Source organism: Dendrobates tinctorius, unplaced genomic scaffold, assembly GCF_039654945.1.
Source record: "Dendrobates tinctorius isolate UK_male_01 unplaced genomic scaffold, ASM3965494v1 ptg000128l, whole genome shotgun sequence".
NCBI classification, from domain to species: Eukaryota; Metazoa; Chordata; class Amphibia; order Anura; family Dendrobatidae; genus Dendrobates; species Dendrobates tinctorius.
Window position 1 is genome coordinate 4729827 of NW_027361796.1, and position 26277 is coordinate 4756103.

At 45.9% G+C, this 26277-nt stretch overlaps 1 protein-coding gene across 1 annotated transcript in view; it reads right to left on the reverse strand.

Annotated features, from left to right (window-relative positions):
* Positions 1–26055, reverse strand: part of AK3 (adenylate kinase 3) — a 57359-nt gene extending 31304 nt beyond the window's left edge. Inside the window, exon 1 of the mRNA XM_073542628.1 lies at positions 25534–26055. Within this exon, the coding sequence (XP_073398729.1) occupies positions 25534–25681 (148 nt within the window). The 5' untranslated portion in view covers positions 25682–26055. The remainder of the gene's footprint in view (positions 1–25533) is intronic.
* Positions 26056–26277: the final 222 nt, after the last annotated feature.

The window sequence follows — 26277 nt, forward strand, 5'->3', positions numbered from 1 at the left end:
CCGTTTGACTTTTTCAATGCAAAATTGGCTGGAATTCAGATTGGACGCCATGTCACGTTTGGAGAGTCCCTGATGTACCTAAACAGTGGAAACCCCCTACAAGTGACCCCATTTTGGAAACTAGACCCCCCAAGGAACTTATCTAGATATGTGGTGAGAACTTTCAACCCACAAGGGCTTCACAGAAGTTTATAACATAAAGCCATACAATTAAAAAATCATATTTTTTCCACAAAAATGATCTTTTCACCCTCAATTCTTATTTTTCCAAGGGTAACAGGACCCTAAATGTTATTGTGCAATTTGTCCTGAGTACGCTGATACCCCACATGTGGGGGTAAACCACTATTTGGGCGCATGGCAGAGCTCGGAAGGGAAGCAGCGCCATTTGACGTTTTGGGCTGGAATTGAGATCGGACACCATGTCGCGTTTGGAAAACTCCTGATGTACCAAAACAGTGGAACCCCCCCACAAATGACACCATTTTGGAAACTAGACCCCCTAAGGAACTTATCTAGATGTGTGGTGAGCACTTTGACCCCCCCAGTGCTTCACAGAAGTTTATAACACCCGGGCGTGAAAATAAAAAATTCATATTTTTTCCACAAACATGATCTTTTAGTCACCATTTTTTTATTTTCCCAAGGGTACCAGGAGAAATTGGACCCCAAAAGTTGTTGTCCAATTTGTCCTCAGTATGCTGATACCCCATATGTGGGAGAAAACTACTGTATGGGCACACGTCGGGGCTCGGAAGGGAAGTAGTGACGTTTTGGAATGCAGACTTTGATGGAATGGTCTGCGGGTGTCATGTTGCCTTTGGAGAGCCCCTAATGTACCTAAACAGTGGAAACCCCCCACAAATGACACCATTTTGTATACTAGACCCCCCAAGGAACTTATCTAGATGTGTGATGAGCACTTTGAACCCCCCAGTGCTTCACAGAAGTTTACAACGCCCGGGCGTGAAAATAAAAAATTCGCATTTTTTCCACAAACATGATCTTTTAGTCACCATTTTTTTATTTGCCCAAGGGTATCAGGAGAAATTGGACCCCAAAAGTTGTTGTCCAATTTGTCCTGAGTATGCTGATACCCCATATGTGGGAGAAAACTACTGTATGGGCACACGTCGGGGCTCGGAAGGGAAGTAGTGACGTTTTGGAATGCAGACTTTGATGGAATGGTCTGCGGGTGTCATGTTGCCTTTGGAGAGCCCCTAATGTACCTAAACAGTGGAAACCCCCCACAAATGACCCCATTTTGAAAACTAGACCCACTAAGGAACGTATCTAGATGTGAGGTGAGCACTTTGAACCCCCAAGGGCTTCACAGAAGTTTATAATGCCAGGGCATGAAAATAAAAAAATCGTATTTTTTCCACAAGCATGATCAATTAGTCCCCAATTTTTTCATTTTCCCAAGGGTAACAGGAGAAATTGGACCCCAAAAGTTGTTGTCCAATTTGTCCTGAGTACGCTGACACCCCATATGTGGGAGAAAACTACTGTATGGACACACGTCGGGGCTCGGAAGGGAAGCAGTGACGTTTTGGAATGCAGACTTTGATGGAATGGTCTGCGGGTGTCATGTGCGTTTGGAGAGCCCCTGATGTACCTAAACTATTGAAACTCCCCACAAGTGACCCCATTTTGAACACTAGACCCCCCACGGAACTTATCTAGATGTGTGGTGAGCACTTTGAACCCCCAAGTGCTTCACAGAAGTTTATAACACTCGGACGTGAAAATAAAAAAATCATTTTTTTCCACAAAAATGATATTTTTGCCCCCAATTTTTTATTTTCCTAAGGGTAACAGGAGAAATTGGACCCCAAAAATTGTTTTGCAATTTGTCCTGAGTAGGCTGATACCCTACATGTGGGGGTAAAACACTGTTTGGGCGCATAGCAGAGCTTGGAAGGGAAGGAGCACCATTTGACTTTTTCAACTCAGAATTGGCTGGAATTGAGATCAGACGTCATGTTGCATTTGGAGAGCCCCTGATGTGCCCAAACAGTGGAAACCCCCAATTCTAACTCCAACCCGAACCCCAACACGCCCCTAACCCTAACCCTAGCCCTAACCCTAACCCTAGCCATAACCCTAACCCTAGCCCTAGCCCTAGCCCTAACCCTAACCCTACCCCAACACACCCCTAGCCCTAACCTTAGCCCTAACCCTAATGGAAAAATGGAAATAAATACATTTTTTTTATTTTATTATTTTTCCCTAACTAAGGGGGTGATAACGGGGGGTTTGATTTACTATTTATGGCGGTTTTTATGTTTGGCGGCTGTCGCACGCTAAAAGACGCTTTTTATTGTAAAAATAGTTTTTGCATCACCACATATTGAGAGCTATAATTTTTCCGTATTTTGACCCACCGAGTCATGTGAGGTCTTATTTTTTGCGGGACGAGTTGACGTTTTTATTGGTACCATTTTCGGGCACATGACATTTTTTGATCGCTTTTTATTCCGATTTTTGGGACGCAGAATGAACAAAAACCAGCGTTTCATGAATTTCTTTTGGGGGGGTGCGTTTACACCGTTCCGCGTGCGGTAAAATTGATAAAGCGGTTTTATTCTTCGGGTCAGTACGGTTACAGCAATACCTCATTTAGGTCGTTTTTTATGTTTTTGTCGGTTTTATGCAATGAAAACTATTTTATATAAAAAATAATTATTTTTGCATCGCTTTATTCAGCGAGCTATAACTTTTTTATTTTTTCGCTGATGATGCTGTGTGGCAGCTCGTTTTTTGCGGGACAAGATGACGTTTTCAGCGGTACCATGGATATTTATATGCGTCTTTTTGATCGCGCGTTATTACACTTTTTGTTTGGCGGTATGATAATAAATCATTATTTTTTGCTTCGTTTTTTATTTTTATTTTTTAAGGGGTTCGCTAAAGGGGTTAACTAATGGGATAGTTTTATAGGGCGGGTCGTTACGGACGCGGCAATACCTAATATGTGTACTTTTATTGTTTTTTTTTTTATTATTTCCAAAAAATGGATTTATTGGGGGAATTTTTTTTTTTTTTTCTAATTTATTTGGCGATTTTTTTTAAATTATTTTTACACTTTTTTTTATTCTTTTTTTTTACTTTATTAAATAGTCCCAGATGGGACATCACTGTCCTGTGACAGATCGCTGATCTGTCACATCACAGATCACTGTGACAGATCAGCGATCTGACACAGGCAGTGCAGAAGGCTTCCTCATGCCTACGCTTTGCAGGCACTGAGGAAGCCAGCTTCCGCAGGCCCCCGAAGGCCCCCGTCGCCATCTTGGATTCGGGGGCCTGGAGGAAGGGAGTCCCCCGCAGCAGCGCTGCACATTGCGCTGCCGTGGGGGGCTCAGGGAAGCACGGAGGGAGCCCCCTCCCTGCCGATGCTTCCCTTTAACCCCCGGTACACCGCGATCGTGTTTGATCGCGGTGTGCAAGGGGTTAACGTGTCGGGGGCGGTCCGTGACCGCCCCTGACACATTGTGCCGGGTGTCAGCTGTGATAATCAGCTGACACCCGGCCGCGATCAGCGGCGCTCACCACGTGGGCGCCGCTGATCGCGCCGACGTACTATCCCGTCCCCGGTCATACGGGCCCGGGTACCGTGGACGGGATAGTACGTCGGATGGCAGAAAGGGGTTAATGACCTGGCCATTTTTTTCAATTCTGACCAGTGTCCCTTTATGAGGTAATAACTCTGGAACGCTTCAACGCATCCTAGCGATTCTGAGATTTTTTTTCGTGACCTATTGGGCTTCATGTTAGTGGTAAATTTAGGTCGATAATTTTTGCGTTTATTTGTGAAAAAAATGGAAATTTGGTGAAAATTTAGAAAATTTAGCCATTTTCAAATTTTGAATTTTTATTCTGTTAAACCAGAGAGTTATGGACCACAAAATAGTTAATAAAAAACATTTCCCACATGTCTACTTTAAATCAGCACAATTTTGGAAACTAAGTTTTTTGGTTAGGAAATATAACGGTTAAAAGTTGACCAGCGATTTCTCATTTTTACAACAAAATTTACAAAGCCATTTTTTTTTAGGGACCACCTCACATTTGAAGTCACTTTGAGGGGTCTATATGGCAGAAAATACACAAAAGTGACTCCATTTTAAAAACTGCACCCCTCAAGCCACTCAAAACTACATTCAAGAAGATTATTAACCCTTCAGGTGCTTCACAGGAACTAAAGCAATGTGGAAGGAAAAAATGGACATTTTAATTTTTTAAACAAAAATTTTCTTTTAGCATCAATTTTTTCATTTTCATATGGGTAACAGGATAAAATGCATCCTAAAATTTGTTGGGCAATTTTTCCTGAGTACACCGATACCTCATATGTGGTCATAAACCACTGTTTGGGCGCACGGCAGAGCTCAGAAGGGAAGGAGCGCCATTTTTCTTTTTGAATGGAAAATATGCTGGAATATTTAGTGGTTGCCATGTCGCATTTGGAAAGTCCCTGTGTGCGTAAACATTAGATCTCCCCCACAAGTGACCCCATTTTGGAAACTAGACCCTCCAAGGAATGTATCTAGATGCATAGTGAGCACTTTAAACCCCCAGGTGCTTCACAAATTGATCCGTAAAAATAAAAAAGTACTTTTTTTTCACAAAAATTTTCTTTTAGCCTCAGTTTTTTCATTTTCACATGGGCACCAGGATTAGCTTAGTTACTCACCGATAACGGTGTTTCTCGGAACCGATGACAGCACCACGGAGAGAGGGGGTCCACCCATCAAGGACAGGAACCTACAGATAAAAAGGCGGCATCTCCTCCGCCCCCAGTTGGTTACAGAGCATCAGAGGGTCTCCCGGTTAGTTAACAACAAAAGTACATACATAACATTATAATATTGCATATTATGGAGAAGCCCCGTGTCTAACAAAAAACACTTTACACACATTAACTCATGCTCACCGCACACGTGAAAGGGGGGGAATAAGCGGGTGCTGTCATGGGTTCCAAGAAACACCGTTATCGGTGAGTAACTAAGCTATTCTCTCTCACCCATGACAGCACCACGGAGAGAATTTCAGAGATTGGTAGCTTAGGGAGGGACCACCGCCTGAAAGACCCTTCTCCCGAAGGTCAGGTCAGACGTAGAGGCCAGATCTAAGCGATAGTGCCTAAAAAAGGTAGAAGGTGTTAACAAGGTGGCCGCCTTACAGATATGCTCTATTGATACCTCTGATCTTTCTGCCCATGAGGTCGCCATTGCCCTTGTAGAGGGAGCTTTTAGACCCTCCAGGATGGTATTCCCACTGGATGAATACGCCAGGGCAATCGCATCCCTTATCCACCTTGCTAGGGTACTCTTGGATGCCTTGAGTCCCTTCCGAGGTCCCTGGAAACACACAAAGAGATACCCTTCCTTCCTACATCCCTTGGTGGCCTCTAGGTACTGAAATAGACACCTCTTCACATCCAGGGTGTGAAATTTCTCCTCTCCCCTATTCCTAGGGTTTGGGCAGAAGGAAGGAAGGACCACTTCTTGGGACCTATGAAAGTGTGTCGACACCTTAGGTAGGTATGCTGGATCAGGTTTCATTATGACTCTATCATCCAGGAATTTAGTGAACGGGGGTATTGCTGAAAGAGCCTGAATATCGCGCACTCTGCGAGCGGATGTTAAAAGTAAAAGTATAGTTTTTAATGATAGGGTTTCTAGGGGTGCTGATTGGATGGGCTCGAATGGGGGCCCTGTTAGTGCAGACAACACTAGGTTTAGATCCCATGACGGTATTTTCTGGGTGGTTATTGGCCTAGACCTGGCTGCGGCCCTCATAAACCGTGCCACCCAAGGGTTGCCTGCCACATCCTGGTTATAAAGGGCACCTTGAGCCGCTATCTGTACCTTCAATGTATTAGTTGCCAGCCCCTGCTCTAACCCTTTTTGTAGGAATTCGAGAATTTTGTGAATTTGGATTCCATCTTGAACCCTTACCCCAGAGCTAGATAGAAATTTCCTCCAAGTTCTACCATAGGCCCTGGTTGTGATCGGTTTCCTACTCTTTTGTAGCGTGGAAACCAGGTTTTCTGGAAACCCTCTCCCCCTCAGCAGTGCCCTGTCAAATTCCATGCTGTTAAATGGAGGTTCACTGCCCGAGGGTGTAACACGGGACCTTGGGACAGAAGGTCGGGGAGATCTGGTAGAACCCAGGGATCAGTTATTGACAGTATTCTCAGCCAGGAAAACCAAGATCTTTTTGGCCAAAACGGGGCTATTAGTATCATTCGTGCCCTGTCTTCTCTGACTTTCCTTATGACTGCCGGGATGAGAATGGGCGGTGGAAAGGCATACATTAGGCCCTGTGTCCATGGAAGCATAAACGCATCCAGGGCCCTTGGATTCCCCCTGGGGTCTAGGGAACAAAATGCTTCCACTTTTTTGTTTTTGTGGTCGGCAAACAGATCCATGTCCGGGGTTCCCCACATTTTTACAATTTTCTGAAAAATGGACTGTTTTAGAACCCACTCCCCTTGATGTAGCTGGGTGCGACTTAGAAAGTCTGCTGTCTGGTTTTCTGCTCCCCGTATTTGTAGTGCAGATAGGGACAGTAGGTTTATCTCGGCTAGCGTGAATATTTCGGAGGATGTGTTCATTAGTGTTCGGGACCTGGTTCCCCCGATGATTTATGTAGGCCACCGTCACTCGATTGTCTGAAAATATTTGGAAATGATGTCCCTTTAATACCGGTAGAAAGTGTGTTAGGGCGTAGCCTACTGCCAGCAGTTCCTTTTGGTTCGAGGAGGCTTCTAGTTCCTGACCTCCCCATTCCCCCTGAGCCACCCTGTTGCTCATGTGTGCTCCCCATCCCTTGGGACTGGCATCCGTGGTGATTATGTGTGTGACTTATCACCCAGGGGATCCATTTGGATAGGTTGTCTCTGTTTCCCCACCAAGCTAGGGAACGAGTAGTTTTGGAGTCTAGTGTAACGTAACCTTCCAAGTGACCTCTTAATGCTGACTGGTTGGCTAAAACATACCATTGGAGATCTCTCGTATGTAGCTGCGCCCACTGGACCCCTAACAGTGACATTGCTTTTCTTAGCGTTGCTCTTGCTGCCATCTGAGCGATCCTCTCTTTTTGTGGTCTGGCAGATAACACTCCTGGGTGTTTGAGTCCAGTGTCAGCCCTAGGAACTCCTGGACTTTCCTGGGCTCCAGCCTTGATTTTTTTAGGTTTAGGAGCCATCCGAGGTTTTTTAGAGTGCCCATCACCCTGTCCCTCTGTTCCCTGCATCTTTGGGCTGAGTTGCCCGCTACTAAAAAGTCGTCCAGATATGGGACTATTAGAACATCTTGTTCTCTTAGGTGAGCCATCATCTCTGCCACTAGTTTCGTGAACATTCGCGGGGCTACCGAGATCCCAAATGGCAGGGCCCTGTACTGAAATTCCCTTATTTCGCCTCCTATGGAGACCGCAAGTCAGAGGTATTGTCGGGAGTCTTTGTGGATGGGGACGTGATAGTAGGCATCGCTGAGGTCTAATACTACCATGAAGCAATGTGGAAAGAGAATTTTGATGGTCGACTTGATCGACTCCATTTTGAATTTTTCGTTTCTCGTTTTTGACATAATCGTTCAGTCTTTTTAGATTTATAATTGTCCGGAAGGTACCGTCCGGTTTGGTTATTAGGAAGAGAGGCGAGTAGAATCCTCTGCCTTTCTCCCGCGGGGGAACCTCCTGGAGGACTTTTTGTTCAACAGGCTTAGGACCTCTTTTTCGAGGGCTTCTTGTTCTTTTACTGATGATCTTAGTGGGGTCACTACATATTTTTTAGGTGGGAGAGAGAGAAAGTCTATCCTTAACCCTGATCCTATCAGATTTAATAACCAAGGGTTGTTCGATATTTTCCTCCAGGCTGGGAGAAAAAAGCTTAGCCTCCCTCCCACCCTGGGCAAACAGTCACTTGGAGGGCTTTTTGTCTCGGGACGAGTTACCAAAGAAGAACCCCATGTCTCTCCTTCTGTCGTCCCATTTCTGTTCTCTCGGGGGTCTCCTCTGAAAATTTTTTTTCGTTCCTAAAGGACCTTTTAAAGCCTGTGGGGCCTGTAGGGCCTAAATTTGGGAATCCCTTCTTTTTGTCCCCCGCCTTTTCGAGGATGTCATCCAAAGTCTCTCCAAATAGGAATTTCCCTTCACAAGGAATGGCACATAGTTTCATCTTAGTTTGTAGGTCCCCAGGCCAACATTTAAGCCACAGCGTTCTTCGGGCTGCGTTTGACAGGGCTGCCGTTTTGGATGACAACCTTACCTAATCAGCCGAAGAGTCGGCTAAGAAGGCCGCAGCTCCCCTTATCACGGGAATGGATTCCAGGATCTTCTCCCTGGGTGTACCTTCCCTTAGCTGCTACTCTAGTCGGTCTACCCACACCATGAGGGCTCTGGAGGTACAAGTTGCCGCTATCGCTGGCCTAAGGTTTCCTCCTGCTGATTCCCAGGTGCCCTTGAGGAAAGTATCAGCTTTTTTGCCTAATGGGTCCTTTAGAGTACCCATATCCTCAAAGGGGAGTGCAAATTTTTTCGAGGCTTTGGCGACCGCCACGTCTAACTTCGGGGCTCTGTCCCAGGACATGGACGCTTCCTCGTCAAATGGGTATTTTCTTTTAAGGGAGGGAACCGTGGAGTTCTTCCTATCTGGTCTCTCCCATTCTTTTTTTTATCAGGCCCTGTACATTCTCGTTTAGCGGGAATACTCTGCGTCTCTTTTGGCCTAATCCCCCAAACATTATGTCCTGGACTGATCTATCTGGCCGAGGGTCTGCTACCCCAATGGTAGACCTTACCGCTTTTACTAACATGTCTACCTCATCCAGGGGAAAGCAATGACGACCCTCTGTTTCCTCATCTGAGGATGACGAGTCAGTGTCTGAAGTATTTGATGTAACTTCCCCTGACGTCGAGGCCTCTGACTGGGAGGCTGCTACTGTGTCCCTTTTCTTTCCCCTCTCTTTGCGTTTTAGGGATGAAAGGGCACTTTGAAACTCCGATCGTATTACCGCTCTTAGATCCGAGGCGTAATCCGGGGTTTCATCACAAAGAACTTCCTGTATGCAGGAGTCGCAGAGTTTATTAACCCAAGCTGCTGGTAGCGGCCTTCTACAGGTGGGGCATTCCCTGTTCTTTGTCTTTTCTTTCTTCTTTCCCTAATAAGGGAAAGAAGTCTATTATAATGGGGGACATTCACGTAGATCACTTACCCCATCATGCGAGGATGCAGGTACCGGTTCAGGAGGAGGATTCAGATCCCTCACGGGCTGATCCACAGGAGGTGATTTGCTCCTCGCAGACGACTTGCTCCGCTGCGTGGAGTGCCTACTGGACCGGCCCTCTCACACGTCCTTTTCTTTTTGCCGGCGCTGGTGCCTGTGCTGCTGCTGCTCCTTATGCTGCTGCATTAGCTGCTCCTCATGCTGGTCGCTGTCCTCCATGTCTATAGGACGCTTCCAGCAAGGAGCATCTGCCGCCGTCTTCTTGAGTCTCCCGGGCCCTGACGGCAACCCCTCCTCCCAGCCTGCCCCACTGTGCCCCGGGGAGCGCGCAATGCGCATGCGCCAACCGCGGGGACCCGGAAGTCTTCATTCCATTTCCGGGGCAGCGCCATATTGGTACACCTTTGTACCACACGCTGCCCCCCGCGTGTACCGGCGTCCCTCCAGCCCCATTCTCTTTTTCGGAGCGGCGGCTCGGTCCTCCCCGCCCGCTCACCCTGTACAGCCCCTCGGCTACAGCGGTGGCGGCTTCAAGCACCGACCCCGGCCCGGCAGGGGCCTCCCCGCTGCCAGGACTACGAACGGGACGGCCCTGGCTCCTCTTCAAAGGTAAGCCTGCCGCCTGCTGCAGGATCCACGGGTCACCTGTCAAGGACAGGAACCCAACTGGGGGCGGAGGAGAGGTGCCGCCTTTTTATCGGTAGGTTCCTGTCCTTGATCGGCGGACCTCCTCTCTCCGTGGTGCTGTCATGGGTGAGAGAGAAAAAAATGGATCCTAAAATGTATTGGGCAATTTCTCCTGAGTACACCGATACCTCATATGTGGACATAAACCACTGGGCGCACAGTAGGGCTGGGAAGGGAAGGCGCGCCATTTGACTTTTAGAATGGAAAATTAGCTCCAATCGTTAGCGGACACCATGTCGCGTTTGGAGAGCCCCTGTGTGCATAAACATTGGAGCTTCCCCACAAGTGACCCCATTTTGGAAACTAGACCCCCCAAGAAACTTATCTAGATGTGTGGTGAGTACTTTGAACCCCCAAGTGCTTCACAGAAGTTTACAACGCAGAGCAGTGAAAATAAAAAATCATTTTTTTTCCTCAAAAATGACTTTTTAGCCCGCTATTTTTTATTTTCACAAGGCTAACAGGAGAAATTGGACCACAAAAGTTGTTGTGCAATTTGTCCTGAATACACCGATACCCCATATGTGGGGGGAACCACTGTTTGGGCGCATGGGAGAGCTCAGAAGGGAAGGAGCGCCATTTTGGAATGCAGACTTTGATGGAATGTTCTGCGGGCGTCATGTTGCGTTTGCAGAGCCCCTGATGTGCCTAGACAGTAGAAAACCCCCACAAGTGACCCCATTTTGGAAACTAGACCCCCCAAGGAGCTTATCTAGATGTGCAGTGAGCACTTTGAACCCCCAAGTGCTTCACAGAAGTTTATAAACGCAGAGCCATGAAAATACAAATTCATATTTTTTTCCTCAAAAATGATTTTTTATTTTCCCAAGGGTAACAGGATAAATTGGACCCCAAAAGTTGTTGTCCAGTTTGTCCTGAGTATTGTAGTACCCCATATGTGGGGGGACCACTGTTTGGGCACACATCGGGGCTCGGAGGGGAAGTAGTGACGTTTTGATATGCCGACTTGATGGAATGTTGTGCGGGCGTCATGTTACATTTATAGAGCCCCTAATGTGCCTACACAGTGGAAACCCCCCACAAGTGACCCCATTTTGGAAACTAGATCCCCCAAGGAACTTATCTAGATGTGTGGTGAGCACTTTGAACCCCCAAGTGCTTCACAGAAGTTTATAACGCAGAGTCGTGAAAATAAAAAAAAACATTTTTTTTGCACAAAAATAATTTTTTTAGCCTGCAATTTTTTATTTTCCCAAGGGTAACAGGAGCAATTAGATGCCCAAAGTTGTTGTGCAATTTTTCCTGAGTACGCTGATACCCCATATGTGGGGGTAAATCACTGTTTGGGCACACGTCGGGGCTCGGAATGGAGGGAGCACTGTTTGACTCTTTGAACGCAAAATTGGCTGGAATAAATGGTGGCGCCATGTCGCGTTTGGAGACCCCCTGATGTGCCTAAACAGTGGAAACCCCTCAATTCTGACTCCAACCCTAACCCCAACACACCCCTAACCCTAATCCCAACTCTAACCCTAACTACAAGCCTAACCCTAATCCCAACTCACCCCTAACCCTAATCTTAACCCTAATTCCAACCCTAACCCTAATGGAAAAATACAAATATTTTCTTTATTTTATTATTTGTGCCTACCTATGGGGGTGATAAAGGGGGGTTTATTTTTTTATTTTGATCACTCTGAGAATTTATCACAGTGATCAAAATGAATGAATGAATCTGCAGCCGGCAGATTCAGGTGGGCGCACTGCGCATGCGCCCACCATTTTCCAAGGTGGCGGCGCCCATGATCCGGGACAGTGGGACACCGGGACGGCCAGAGGGACATAGTAGGTAACGGGGAGGGGGTGAGGGGGAGCGGAGGGAAGCCAATCAGAGCGATCGTAGCCACGTGAGGGCTAAGCCACCCCCCCTGTGGTGAAGTAGAAAGGGTCCTGTGTGTGTGCATGTCGGGTGACCTCTCAGTGACCCCGGTCACCCGACCTGCAGGGGGGCTATTAATTCATGACGCCACATAGTTGTCATGGGTTGGATTGGCACAACTTTTCATGACGCCTACGTGGCGTCAAAGTTCGGGAAGGGGTTAAAAAAAGACAAAAATGCAATAAAAAAAATTACATACTTAGTACTGCTGCATCATTAAAATTCCAAGTTATCAAAATATAAAATTAATTAAACCTTATAAAAAAGCCTTAAAAAGAAAAAAATATAACAGTTAAAATTGTGGGGGGTTTTTGTTGTTAAAACTCCCACAGCACCACCGAACACCGCAGCGGCTCGCCACACATCCGAACACCTCCTTATCCCAGCTTGCGGCCTGCAGCAACGCCCCACTCTTGCCTCCTCCAGCCCCTACCCTGATTGACCGCAGCCACCACCCCTGGTAAGTAATAAGACGCATGGATTATAAGAAGTACCACCATTTTATTAAATAAAAAGGTTTTTTTTTCCTATTTTTCTCCTCAAAATTTGGGGTGCGTCTTATAATCCGGAGCATCTTATAATCCGCAAAATACGGTAAATAAAATCCTAATTGATCAGTTGCCTACAGAAGTCACATAATGAGTAAATTAAGTCCACCAGTGTCCAATTTATTCTCAGTATAACTACAGCTGTTCTGTGAAGGCCTCAGAGGTTTGTTTGAAAACATTAATCCCTTTCTGACATCAGACGTACTATCCTGTCCACGGTACCCGTATGACCGGGGAAAGGATAGTACGTCAGCGCGATCAGCGGCGTCCCCGGGGGGGAGCGCCGCCTATCGCGGCCGGGTGTCAGCTGATTATCACAGCTGACACCCGGCACTATGTGTCAGGGGCGGTCACTGAGAAAGCCTGCTGCAGCGTCTGACACTAGACAGTGATGCCCCCCCCCCGGACAATAAAATAAAGTAAAAAAAAGTGTAAAAATAATTTATTAAAAAAATTCCTAAATAAAAAAAATTCCCTAATACCAATTCATTTGTTAATAAAAAAAAAAACAATAAAAGTACACTTATTTAGCATCGCCGTGTGCGTAACGACCCGTCCTATAAAACTGTCCCACTACTTAACCCCTTTAGTGAACCCCTTAAAAAATAAAAGATAAAAAACAAAGCAAAAAACAATGTTTTATCATCATGCCGCCGAACAAAAAGTGCAATAACGCGCAATCAAAAAGATGGATATAAATAACCATGGTACCGCTGAAAACGTCATCTTGTCCCGCAAAAAACAAGCCGCCATACAGCGTCATCAGCGTAAAAGATAAAAAAGTTATAGCTCACAGAATAAGGCAATGCAAAAATAATTATTTTTTTTATATAAAATTGTTTTCATTGTATAAAAGCGCCTAAACATAAAAAAGACATAAATGAGGTATCGCTGTAATCGTACTGACCCGAAGAATAAAACTGCTCTATCAATCTTACCACACGCGGAACAGTGTAAACGCATCCCCCAAAAGAAATTCATGAAATGCTGGTTTTTGTTCATTCTGCGTCTCAAAAACCGGAAAAAAAAGTGATCAAAAAATGTCACGTACCCGAAAATGGCACCAATAGAAACGTCATCTCGTCCCGCAAAAAATAAGACCTCGCATGACTCGGTGGGTCAAAATATGGAAAAATTATAGCTCTCAAAATGTGGTAATGCAAAAACTATTTTTACAATAAAAAGTGTCTTTTAGCGTATGACAACTGCCAAACATAAAAACCCACCATATATAGTAAGTCAAACCACCCTTTATCACCCTCATAGTTATGGAAAAATAATAAAATAAAAAAAAATGTATTTATTTCTATTTTCCCATTAGGGTTAGGGCTGGGGGTGTGTTGCGGTTAGGGGTGGAGTTAGAACTGGGGGGTTTCCACTGTTTAGGCACATCAGGGGCTCTCCAAACGCAACATGGCGTCTGATCTCAATTCCAGGAAATTCTGCGTTGAAAAAGTCAAACAGTGCTCATTCCCTTCCAAGCCCTGCCATGCGCCCAAACCGTGGTTTACCCCCACATATGGGGCATCAGCCTACTCAGGACAAATTGCACAAACACTTTTGGGGTCCAATTTCTCCTGTTACCCTTGGGAAAATAAAAAATTGGGGGCAAAAATATCATTTTTTGTGGAAAAAAATATTTTATTTTTATGGCTATATGTTATAAACTTCTGTGAAGCACTTGGGAGTTCAAAGTGCTCACCACACATCTAGATAAGTTCCTTGGGGGGTCTAGTTTCCAAAATGGGGTCACTTGTGGGGGGTTTCGACAGTTTAGGCCCATCAGGGGCTCTCCAAACGTGACATGGCGTCCGATCTGAATTCCAGCCAATTTTGCGCTGTAAAACTCAAACGGCGCTCCCACATATCAGGTATCAGCGTACTCAGGACAAATTGCACAATAACTTTTGCACTCTAATTTCTCCTGTTACTCTTGGTAAAATAAAAAATACTGGACCTGAAGTAATTTTTTTGTGAAAAAAGTTAAATGTTCATTTTTTTTAAACATTAAAAAAATTCCTGTGAAGCACTTGAAGGGTTAATAAACTTCTTGAATGTGGTTTTGAGCACCTTGAGGGGTGCAGCTTTTAGAATGGTGTCACTTTTGGGTATTTTCTATCATATAGACCCCTCAAAGTGACTTCAAATGTGATGTGGTCCCTAAAAAAATGTTGTAAAAATGAGAAATCGCTGGTCAACTTTTAACCCTAAAAACTTCCTAAAAAAAAAATTTGGTTCCCAAATTGTGCTGACGTAAAGTAAACATGTGGGAAATGTTACTTAAGTTTTTTTTGTGCCGTATCTCTGTGATTTAAGGGCATAAAAATTCAAATTTGGAAAATTGCGAAACTTTCAAAATTTTTGCCAAATTTCCTTTTTCACAAATAAACACAAGTTATACGAATGAAATTTTACCACTAACATGAAGTACAATATGTCACAAGAAAACAATGTCAGAATCACCGGGATCCATGGAAGCGTTTCAGAGTTATTACCTCATAAAGGGACAGTGGTCAGAATTGTAAAAATTAGCCCCATCATTAATGTGCAAACCACCCTTGGGGGTAAAGGGGTTAAAGCTGTGTGCCCACGTTGCGTTTTTTTATGCGTTTCCGCCGCAGCGGAAACGCTTAAAAAATGCTACTAAAATGCATCCCCATGCAATCCTATGGGATTCCACAGTTGCTGTGCCCATGCTGCGGATTTTACCACTGCGGAATCGCGTAGTGGTAAAATCTGCAGTATGACAATTATTTCTGCAGAATCGCGTCGATTTCGCCACCATAGGATTTCATTGAAATGCCCACCATGCGCAAAGTGAGCGCTTCATGTGTGGATGGTACCCAGGGTCTGGAGGAGACAAGATTCTCCTCCATGCCCTGGGTACCATATTCCTGTAAAAAATAGAATTAGAATAAAAAATAGGGATATACTTACCCACTGTCGGCCCCTGGAGTTGTCCCGCCTCTCAGCCACACTGTCAGCATCTTCCGTTCCCAGGGATGCATTGCACGAATGACCTCTGATGACGCAGCGGTCTTGAGTGATGCTGCATCATCAGAGGTCATTGTCGCAAGGCATCTCTGGGAATGGAAGATGCTGGCAGCGTGGCTGAGAGGAGGGACAACTCTAGAGGCCGACAGTGGGTAAGTATTTCCATGCTTGACAAGTGTGACCAACCTGTCAATCACTTTTCCAAGCGATGCTTCAAATCATTTAGAAAAGCGCAAGCTAAAAACGCTTGCAAAACGCTTGTGTTTTGCGGGAAAATGCATGCGAATTCCACATGCGTTTTACCCACGGCAGGGAGTTGCAGAAATGTTGCGGACATTTCCGCAGCATTTCTACAACGTGGGAACTTAGCCTAAGGATCAAACAGGATCCTGAAAACCAAGAACACACCAGACAGGTCACAGATAAAGTTGTGGAAAAGAGTAAAGCAGGGTAAGGTTATAAAAAATAGCCCAAGCTCTGAGCATCTCTGAACCAAGATTTTGGAAAAATTCATGCACTGTGTGTATAATGAAATCTGTTCAATAGAGAATCTTGAAATGCTAAACGGGGTGTCAATTACACTAAACTGATGATTTGTCTATCTGATAGGTCATCAGTATGAAACCGGTGGGAGCTCTGACACCCCAACCGCTGTCATTTGCTGTAGTGACAGCTGGATGTTAACACATTGACTGGAGTCGCAAAGTGCACGTCCATTCAACGTATAGCAGCCACTGTTGGATGGGGCAGAAAAACTTCTATTAGAAATAGCTGGAGCTATTTTGCAGTAACAGGCAACGGCTGCTACACACTGAGTGGAGCTGAATTTTGCAGCTCTTTTCAAAAGACCAGATTTCTCAAGAATGCAAATTTGTATGCCAGACTTGTTCCACTGTGTGTTGTGGCAAATTCCACCTAATTCATTAACGAATTTTGTGCATCTTTCAACTTCAGAGTGGAATAAAATTGCCAAAAGTCACAAACTTTTTGTGACATTTCACAGTGTTTTATGACAATTCTGGAAAAAACACCTTGATGAATTGGACCCATAGGGTTGACATCCAGTGGTCAATGGCACAAATAACTGATCGGATATTGGACCCACACCGATCTAATATTTATGACATATTCCATGGAAAGGTGGTATCAATGTGCTATGACAGGTGAACCAGTTAAGGCTGTGTGCACACGTTGCCTTTTTTAGCGTTTTTGCGGTGTTGTTCATTCTTTGTGCGGAATCGTGGTGATTACGCACCCATAGGATTGTACTGAAACACTCACTTTACGCATGTGGCTATGCTCATCATGCATAAAGTGAGCGCTTCATGTGCGGATGGTACCCAGGGTGAGGAGGAGGGGAGACTCTCCTCCATGCCCTGGGTACCATAATCCTGTAAAAAATAGAATTGAAATAAAAAAATAGTGATATACGCACCCTTCGACGGCCACCGGAGTCTTTCCCGCAAGTATTTTGCTGTGTTCCGGGACATAGTTCACCGGAGCATGCACACTATTGCTTTTCAGCTTTGCCCGCAGTTGGGCAAAGCATACTGCGCACGTGCGGGAGGCAATTTGAATGCGCCTGTACGCGAACAACGCTATTCGCAGAACGGAATGCGTGCAGCACACCGATTTGGGGTGGAGAGAGGGACCAGAACCAACGCCCATCGGACCAGACCGAGGACATTTACATACAGTGCGGGAACAATATAAAAGGTTTTTATGGGTGATTCATGCAGAGTCAGGGGATTTCACAAGTAGTTGGGGAATGCATAGCTCACACTCTATATTAGATGATATTTTTACTTGATAGGCCAAAAAACTGGTGACAGATTCCCTTTAAAAAATTATTAAATAAAAGAAAAGGTGTGCTGCTTAGCAGACAGGATAATGAACTCAGATGACAGCACTGGATTTTTCCTTGGCACAGCTATCGGCAATTTACAGTGGGGAAAAAAGTATTTAGTCAGCCACCAATTGTGCAAGTTCTCCTACTTAAAAAGATGAGAGAGGCCTGTAATTGACATCATAGGTAGACCACAGCTATGAGAGTCAAAATGAGAAAACAAATCCAGAAAATCACCGTGTCTGATTTGGCAAGATTTATTTTGCAAATTATGGTGAAAAATAAGTATTTAGTCACCTAAAAACATGTAAGATTTCTGGCTCTCACAGACCTGTAACTTCTTCTTTAAGAGGCTCCTCTGTCCTCCACTCATTACCTGTGGTAATGGCACCTGTTTGAACTTGTTATCAATATAAAAGACACCTGTCCACAACCTCTAACGGTCACACTCCAAACTCCACTATGATGAAGACCAAAGAGCTGTCGAAGGACACCAGAAACAAAAAATTGTAGCCCTGCACGAGACTGGGAAGACTGAATCTGTAATAGGCAATTAGCTTGGTGTGATGAAATCAACTGTGGGACCAATAATAAGAAAATGGAAGCCATACAAGACCACTCATAATCTCTCTTGATCTGGGGCTCCATGCAAGATCTCACCCCTTGGGGTCAAAAAGATCATAAGAACAGTGAGCAAAAATTTCAGAACCATATGGGGGGACCTAGTGAATGACCTGAAAAGAGCTGGGACCATCATAACAAAAGCTACCAACAGTAACACACTATGCCGCCAGGGACTCAGATTTTGCAGTGCCATACGTGTCCCCCTGCTAAAGCCAGTACATGTCCGGCCACATCTGAAGTTTGCTAAAGAGCATTTGCATTATCCAGAAGAGTATTGGGAGAATGGTCTGATGAAACAAAAGTAGAATTGTTTGGTAGAAACAAAACTTGTCGTGTTTGGAGGAGACAGAATGCTGAGTTGCATTCAAAGAACACCATACCTACTGTGAAGCATGGGGTGGCATCATCATGCTTTGGGGCTGTTTCTCTGCAAAGAGACCAGGACGACTGATCCGTGTACATGAAAGAATGAATGGGGCCATGTATTGTGAGATTTTGAGTGCAAACCTCCTTTCATTAGCAAGGACATTGAAAATGAAACATGGATGGGTCTTTCAGCATGATAATTAGCCAAAGCACACCGCCAGGGCAACAAAGGAGTGGCTTCTTAAGAAGCATATGAAGGTCCTGGAGTGGTGTCATGAAGTGACTGACACCAGGGAAACTATAACAATGGTGGGCCCTGTCGATAGGGAACAGGGGGATGGACACATCCTGCACTCACTTGAGGATGTGCCCTGATCTCACTATCGTCCCAATACAAGGTTTTTTCACCCCGTCACTGAGCAGGATACCTAATCCCTCACTTGCCCTGCTCTTACCCCTAAGTAGGGAACTGGTGTCAGGAACACCGCACTGCATTTGCTCACTGAGCCAGTGCGCGTGTCCTGAGTAAGACAAACTGTGCTCAGAGATACCTGTGGAGTGGGCAGCAGTAGAGAAGATGCGTGCTTCAGACCCGCAGGACCTGAAGTACGTGACTGCTGGGGGCGTGGCCTAAACTCCAGAGAGCTAGAGCTGCAGGAAAACTCCTAGAATGGAAACTACGGAACAAAGTTACTAATTGGCATAAACAGGGACATAAACCAAATCAGGCCGGGGTCAAAGCACGAGATAGCACGACAATTACCAAAGGGCTAGACAGAACAGATAGTCAAGACGCAGCCAAGAAGTCAGAAACCAGAGAAGCAGATATACAGTACAGAATCAACAGGCAAACTCACAACGGGGAACAGAACCGGATCAGAACCACATAAGCAAGCTATAAGACAACGAACAGGCACACAGGGGTCAAAACACTCGGCTAAAGGCAAAAGTATAACTGACAGGGATTGGAGTTTCTCAGGGCTATAAAAAGCTCTCCCTGAACCAAAGAGAGGCCATAATAATTAACCCCAGGCATGCAGGTCAAAGCCTGCACTGAGCTCAAGACATTAACTCCTGATGTGCAGGTCAAAAACCTGCACTGGGATCATGACAACTGGCAGGCGAGAGCACTGGTCCCACCTCTGCACTGATACAACAAAAGGAATGGAAAGACAGACATGAAAAGGGACAACGTAACAAAAAACGCAACACTTAGCTTTCTGCTACAAAGCACCGCACAGCAGGATAAGACACCAGATCAGCGAACTCAGTAAAGCACCAATGCGCCCAGCCAGCTCCTTCCTCCAGCTCAGTCACTGCAGATTCCTGACCGACAGTCACCTGATGCATCAGATGACCTCTTGAAGGATGGTGGGAGTGGTCACCAGCCACATCAACTGACCCAGCAGCAATGCAATTACTCCAGCAGGCCAGCGGGGAAAAAACGGAGAGTGACCCTGGCCTATATCTGCGGCTTACGCAATATTGAAATTCACCCAAAAAGATATCTACATGTAACAAAGGGAATCCCAGCCTGATTGTGGCATTGCGCTCCCACACAACTTGTACTGTGGCCTAGTCTGCCTATCTCGCTCTAGTCATGCGTCAGCAGTGTACAATGTACAAGATCAAATACCGTTTCCTACGTTAACAATGGCAATGTAAAAATCGGATGCAATATGGCTGACAAACCTTTTTTTTAAATGGATGTAAGGGACTAACATTATAAACGGCTGGTTAGGCAGTGATATGATGTGAATGCGGCTGTGTTGGAGGGTATGGAGGACCTGACAGGATCCCTTTAATATATTCCAATAATCATATTATATAGCTCTGTGTATTTACAATTGCTCATTTTACCTTCTACCCAGATAATTCTTCTCTTTTCTGTTAGTTCTATGATATCTCATGATTATGACAAGATGAACCCCTCTAAGCTCTATGTAGAAAAAGGAGGCTACGTTTCCCTATGAGTCATTAGTCACTGCAAAAGTCCCTGGCCGGGGGAGGAGGAGCAGTTGGGTCAGGAGTTAGGGCCCCCTCACACATAGCGATGCACCAGCGATCCCGACAACGATATCACCTTGTCAAGATTGCTGGAGTGTCGCTACATGATCGCTGGTGAGCTGTCAAACAGGCAGCTTCACCAGCGATCAGGACCAGCGACATGCGGGTAACAAGCGACACATGTCGCTTAGTTACCCGCAGTGTATCTTAGTTACCAGCGCGCTGATGCAGGGAGCTGGTAACCAAGGTACATATCGGGTTTCTAAGGGGCACATGGCACTTAGAAACGCGATGTGTACCTTGGTTACCAGCTCCCTGCATCAGCGTGCTGGTAACTAAGGTACACATCGGGTTTCTAAGTGCCGCTCGCCCCTTGGAAACCCGATGTGTACCTTGGTTACCAGCTCCTGCTCGTTGGTCTCCCGCCTGTCACACGCAGAGATGCGTGCTGGCCAGCGGGAGACCAGCGATCAAAAAAACGTCCAGACGTTTCAACAACGATCAGCGATACCCGGCAGGGGGGCCGGTCGCTGATAGCTGTCACACACAGCGATCTCGCTGGTGAGATCGCTGTTGCGTCACAAATCGAGATCGCTGTGTGTGACAGGGGCATGATTTTTATAGGGACAAGAGACTTCCTGTTTCTACATAGAGAACAGAAAAGAGAAGAATTGGCTGGGTAGAAAGGTAAAATGGGCAATTGTAAGTACAATGCTATATAATATGATGACTGCAATATATTAAGAGGATAAAAACTTTGATGGGAGGAGGAGGGCTGCTTTAATGTGTAAAAATCATGTCCATACTCGTAATACGCTCATGTAAACGAGTCCTAAATTTACCCTAATGATGTAAAAGACATAGAAATCAAATTATTATTATGATCATTATCAAAGACTATAATCAGATAATAAGCAAGCAAAACCTCCTCTCCCACTTCACTTCTCAGTGAGCCAAGCGAGACTTTCCCATTCCATGAATTTCATAGGCCTCATGTGTACAGGGCACAAGTGTGCACTTGGCATAACTGGAGTTCGGCTTACTCTCCGTGGCATATTACCTACGTCGGCCTTTAGTCAATCACACTGAAACAAGGACAAATCTTTACGTGGACATCGGACTTGGGCAACCTTCAGTATCTTAATATTTGGCAAGTATACTAGAAGCAATGCCTTAGTAGTGGGCCAAGTTCAGACTTTGCATTGTAAAGCAACTGTAAAACAATAGGAAAATAAATGGTAAATTTACACTGTAAGAGCCAATTGGCCAGTCCGGATACTTGGACCATTCGGCAACATATGGTAGTCCTTTTCTGAGCGCTTGTGTGGTCTGCATCATTTCTACATGTACAGTCATGGCCAAAAGTTTAGAGAATGACACAAAAATTAATCTTTACAAAGTCTACTGCTTCATTTTTTCTAATGGTAATTTGCATATACTCCAGAATGTTATAAAGAGTGATCAGCTTAATAGCAATTACTTGCAAAGTCAATATTTGCCTAGAAAATGAACTTTAACCCCCCCAAACACATTTCAACATCATTGCAGCCCTGCCTTAAAAGGACCAGCTAACATCGTTTCAGTGATTGCTCCATTAACACAGGTGTGGGTGTTGATGAGGACAGGGCTGGAGATCAATCTGTCATGATTAAGCAAGAATGACACCACTGGACACTTTAAAAGGAGGCTGGTGCTTGGCATCATTGTTTGTCTTCTGTTAACCATGGTTATCTCTAAAGAAACACGTGCAGTCATCATTGCACTGCACAAAAATGGCCTAACAGGGAAGAGTATCGCACCTAGAAAGATTGCACCTCAGTCAACAATCTATCGCATCATCAAGAACTTCAAGGAGAGAGGTTCCCTTGTTGCCAAAAAGGCTCCAGGGCGCCCAAGAAAGACCAGCAAGTGCCAGGACCTTCTCTTAAAAGTGTTTCAGCTGCGGGATCGAGCTACCAGCAGTGCAGAGCTTGCTCTGGAATGGCAGCAGGCAGGTGTGAGTGCATCTGCACGCACTGTGAGGCGGAGACTCTTGGAGCAAGGCCTGGTCTCAAGGAGGGCAGCAAAGAAGCCACTTCTCTCCAGAAAAAACATCATGGACAGACTGATATTCTGCAAGAGGTACAGGGAGTGGACTGCTGAGGACTGGGGTAAAGTCATTTTCTCTGATGAATCCCCTTTTCGATTGTTTGGGACATCTGGCAAACGGCTTATTCGGAGAAGACGAGGTGAGCGCTACCACCAGTCTTGTCTCATGCCAACTGTCAAGCATCCTGAAACCATTCATGTGTGGAGTGGCTTCTCAGCCAAGGGAATGGGCTCTCTCTCAGTCTTGCCTAAAAACACAGCCATGAATAAAGAATGGTACCAGAATGTCCTCCAAGAGCAACTTCTCCCAACCGTCCAAGAGCAGTTTGGCGATCAACAATGCCTTTTTCAACATGATGGAGCACCTTGCCATAAAGCAAAGGTGATAACTATATGGCTCAGGGAACAAAATATAGAGATTTTGGGACCATGGCCTGGAAACTCCCCAGATCTTAATCCCATTGAGAACTTGTGGTCAATCATCAAGAGACGGGTGGACAAACAAAAACCTTCAAATTCAGACAAAATAAAAGCATTGATTTTGCAAGAATGGACTGCTATCAGTCAGGATTTGATCCAGAAGTTGATTGAGAGCATGCCAGGGAGAATTGCTGAGGTCCTGAAGAAGAAGGGTCAACACCGCAAATATTGACTTGCTGCATTAACTCATTCTAACTGTCAATATAACCTTTTGTTACTCATAATATGATTGCAATTATATTTCTGTATGTGATAAAAACATCTGACAAACACAAATAAAAACCAGAGGCCAGCAGATTATGTGAAAATATAATATTTGTGTCATTCTCAAAACTTTTGGCCATGACTGTAGAGTATTTGTACACAATGGTCCTGAGTCATCAAAGCTTTTATGGCCTTATTCTGGTGTAAAAAGCTTTGAAAATTCACAAAATTATGGCGCAACTTAAGGCTGCACTAAAATGTTGCGACTTTTACCATTGTCACACCATTTTTCCATAGCTCCAACAAAGTGGGCGAGCTGAGGTGGGATGGGAGCCATAAAGAGTGATGGCATTAGCTACGTCACACCACAAATCTTATTCGAGTGGGGACTGGAGTAGGATCTGGGGAGAGGCACAGGGAGACACACACCAAGCATCCGATGCTCCCGATTCATTAAGGGGTGTGCGCGTGTTAATGATTCAGGCGCGTCTGACGCCAGCGCTTTTCCTATTCAAGACTGATGTGAACAACACCGATCTTGATGAATTGGGGCCTGAGTTTTTTATGTGGATTTTAAAGTAGATTCTGTCCCAAAATCAACTTGAAAAAAAAACCAATGCTTCAAATACCCTTTGAATAAGCTCCTGCTCATTTCAGTGGGAAAACAACTACATTGCACGTTGTGCAACACCAACATGTGAATTCATGAGGGGTTTATGACTGAAGGGTAAAAAAAACTAACACTACAAATCTGAGTACGGAATCAATTAAAGCAGAAAGAAAAAAATGCACTTCCATAAATGCAGCATTAAAATACATGGCAAAAATGTAGCCAGTTTCTTTGTGACGCTCCTTAATGGTGTGTCCATAGTCTCAGTAGTGAATAGCATGGCGGCTCAGTGGTTAGCACGATGGCTTTTCAGGGCTGGGTCTTCGGCTCAACAATCTGCAAGTTTGTATATTCTCCCCATTTTTGGGGGGGGGTTTCCTTCTACTCAGTGATGTGACGGCCGATAATCACTGTACAGCACTGCAGAATAGGTTGGTGCTAGAACTATACTCATTTACTACCCGTAATTTACAAAATAGGTGTGAAAGTCATTGGCTGCAGCTTCTGAATGGCATTGGTGTGATCACTGAAGGGAGTGATTGGCTGCAGCGTCTGTGAACGGCATTGGTGTGATCACTGAAGGGAGTGATTGGCTGCAGCTTCTGAATGGCATTGGTGTGATCACTGAAGGGAGTGATTGGCTGCAGCGCCTGTGAACGGCATTGGTGTGATCACTGAAGGGAGTGATTGGCTGCAGCTTCTGAACGGCATTGGTGTGATCACTGAAGGGAGTGATTGGCTGCAGCTTCTGAACGGCATTGGTGTGATCACTGAAGGGAGTGATTGGCTGCAGCTTCTGATTGGCATTGGTGTGATCACTGAAGGGAGTGATTGGCTGCAACGTCTGTGAACGGCATTGGTGTGATCACTGAAGGGAGTGATTGGCTGCAGCTTCTGAACGGCATTGGTGTGATCACTGAAGGGAGTGATTGGCTGCAGCGTCTGTGAACGGCATTGGTGTGATCACTGAAGGCAGTGATTGGCTGCAGCGTGTGAACGGCATTGGTGTGATCACTGAAGGCAGTGATTGGCTGCAGCGTCTGTGAACGGCATTGGTGTGATCACTGAAGGCAGTGATTGGCTGCAGCAGTCATGACGTCACCACAGATAGGAGAGCGCGTCGATCAGTGCTAGGGACATGGTCACACTAGGCAGTTTTTCTGGCAGTGCAGCTCCTGATCAGTCGCCTGTCACACTTACCACAAGGCCACACAGGGCAGACTGTATTCTACAGGTAGCCGCTTCCGTTCCCGCAAGGAATAATCGATGCTACTTTCTGAGAAATCTACACACTACCATCAATACTCCTGGTGGATCCCTGCGCCTGTCCCCAAATACGTGCCCTTAAAGGCGCAGGATGGCGGCCATCATTGGCGCTGCTCAAGGCGTGGACAAGGACAGCACAGAACCTAGAGCAAGGTCATGGCCACGTATCCAGAGACAGGATCTACAGGTGAGATTGTTATACTCAGTAGCGCCCCCAAGTGTCATTTTGTGGTATTAACCTAGTTGCTTGAAGGGAAAATTTGCATAATTATCACTGAGGGGCATAAACCATGGATTGGAGGGGCGCAGGATAAAAGAGAAACCCTTCCAGAATCAGAGGGGCAGTACAGACTGGAGGAAGGTGCTCGGTATAAAGAAATAAAAAATCAGATGTCGGCTTTGACAAAGATGTGGGTGGTGCAGGGAATAATGAGTGGGCGCTGTCATAAATCCTGTGCACGTGGTTGCCCCTAGCAACCGGCCACCTTCCAGCTGTCACAGAAGGGTCTGAGGACAATGGCAGAAGCGACCAGATTGGGGGATGTAGCCAACTCCTGCAGGGAACATAGGAGGCAGCTGCCCAGGTCATGGTGGAAGCCTCCTGTCACCTTCACGTCACCCCGCCGCAGGACACGTCTGCACAGATCCCCCTCCCGCCGCCGCCGCCGCCGTACCTGTCCCCTTCTGCATGTTCAGCCTCAGCAGGTCTCCGCTGGACAGGTGCTTGAGCGCGAAGCGTTTCACGATCCTGTCGGAGATCGTCCCCTTCCCTGAGCCCGGGGGTCCCATGATCACTGCCCGGAACAGCACACGAGCCGCCATTGTGCCGATAACACTGGGACAGATCACGCAGAAAAGTTGATGGCAGTTGTTACACACAGGGGCCTGCACGATCGGCTGCGGGCAGGTCAGGAATGGAAATGTGCCTTACAAAATGGAAAAGCAAACTTAGGAAGGAGAGTGCAGAGACTGATGGGACCCGGGCTGCGATCACGGCCTGCGCCCCCGCCTCCCTCCAGCAGGGACTCGGTTATTCCTCCCCCTGAGCCCTGCACTCCACCCCCCCCCCAATGTCTCAGGTGACGGAGGAGGAGATCCGTGGCTGACGGCTCCGGCGGGAGCAGGAAGTGTCCGCCACCTGCTGCCATCACTCAGAGCCGTCATCTCTCGGTGACCGGTCACACGGAGCTCCGTGACTACAGAGGAGAGCCGCAGGGACAGGACCTTGCGTGACGTCAGGAGCATGTGACCACAGCTATGCTGCATGCAGGAAAGCTCCGCACTGTGCACGGCAAGCACGGCTCTGCACTGTAGGATACAAGGCTCTGCACCGTTACTCAAAACACAGGACTGCAGTGTGTACTTACTATATATACACACAGCTCTGCACTGGGTACTCTAATCACACCGTTCTACCC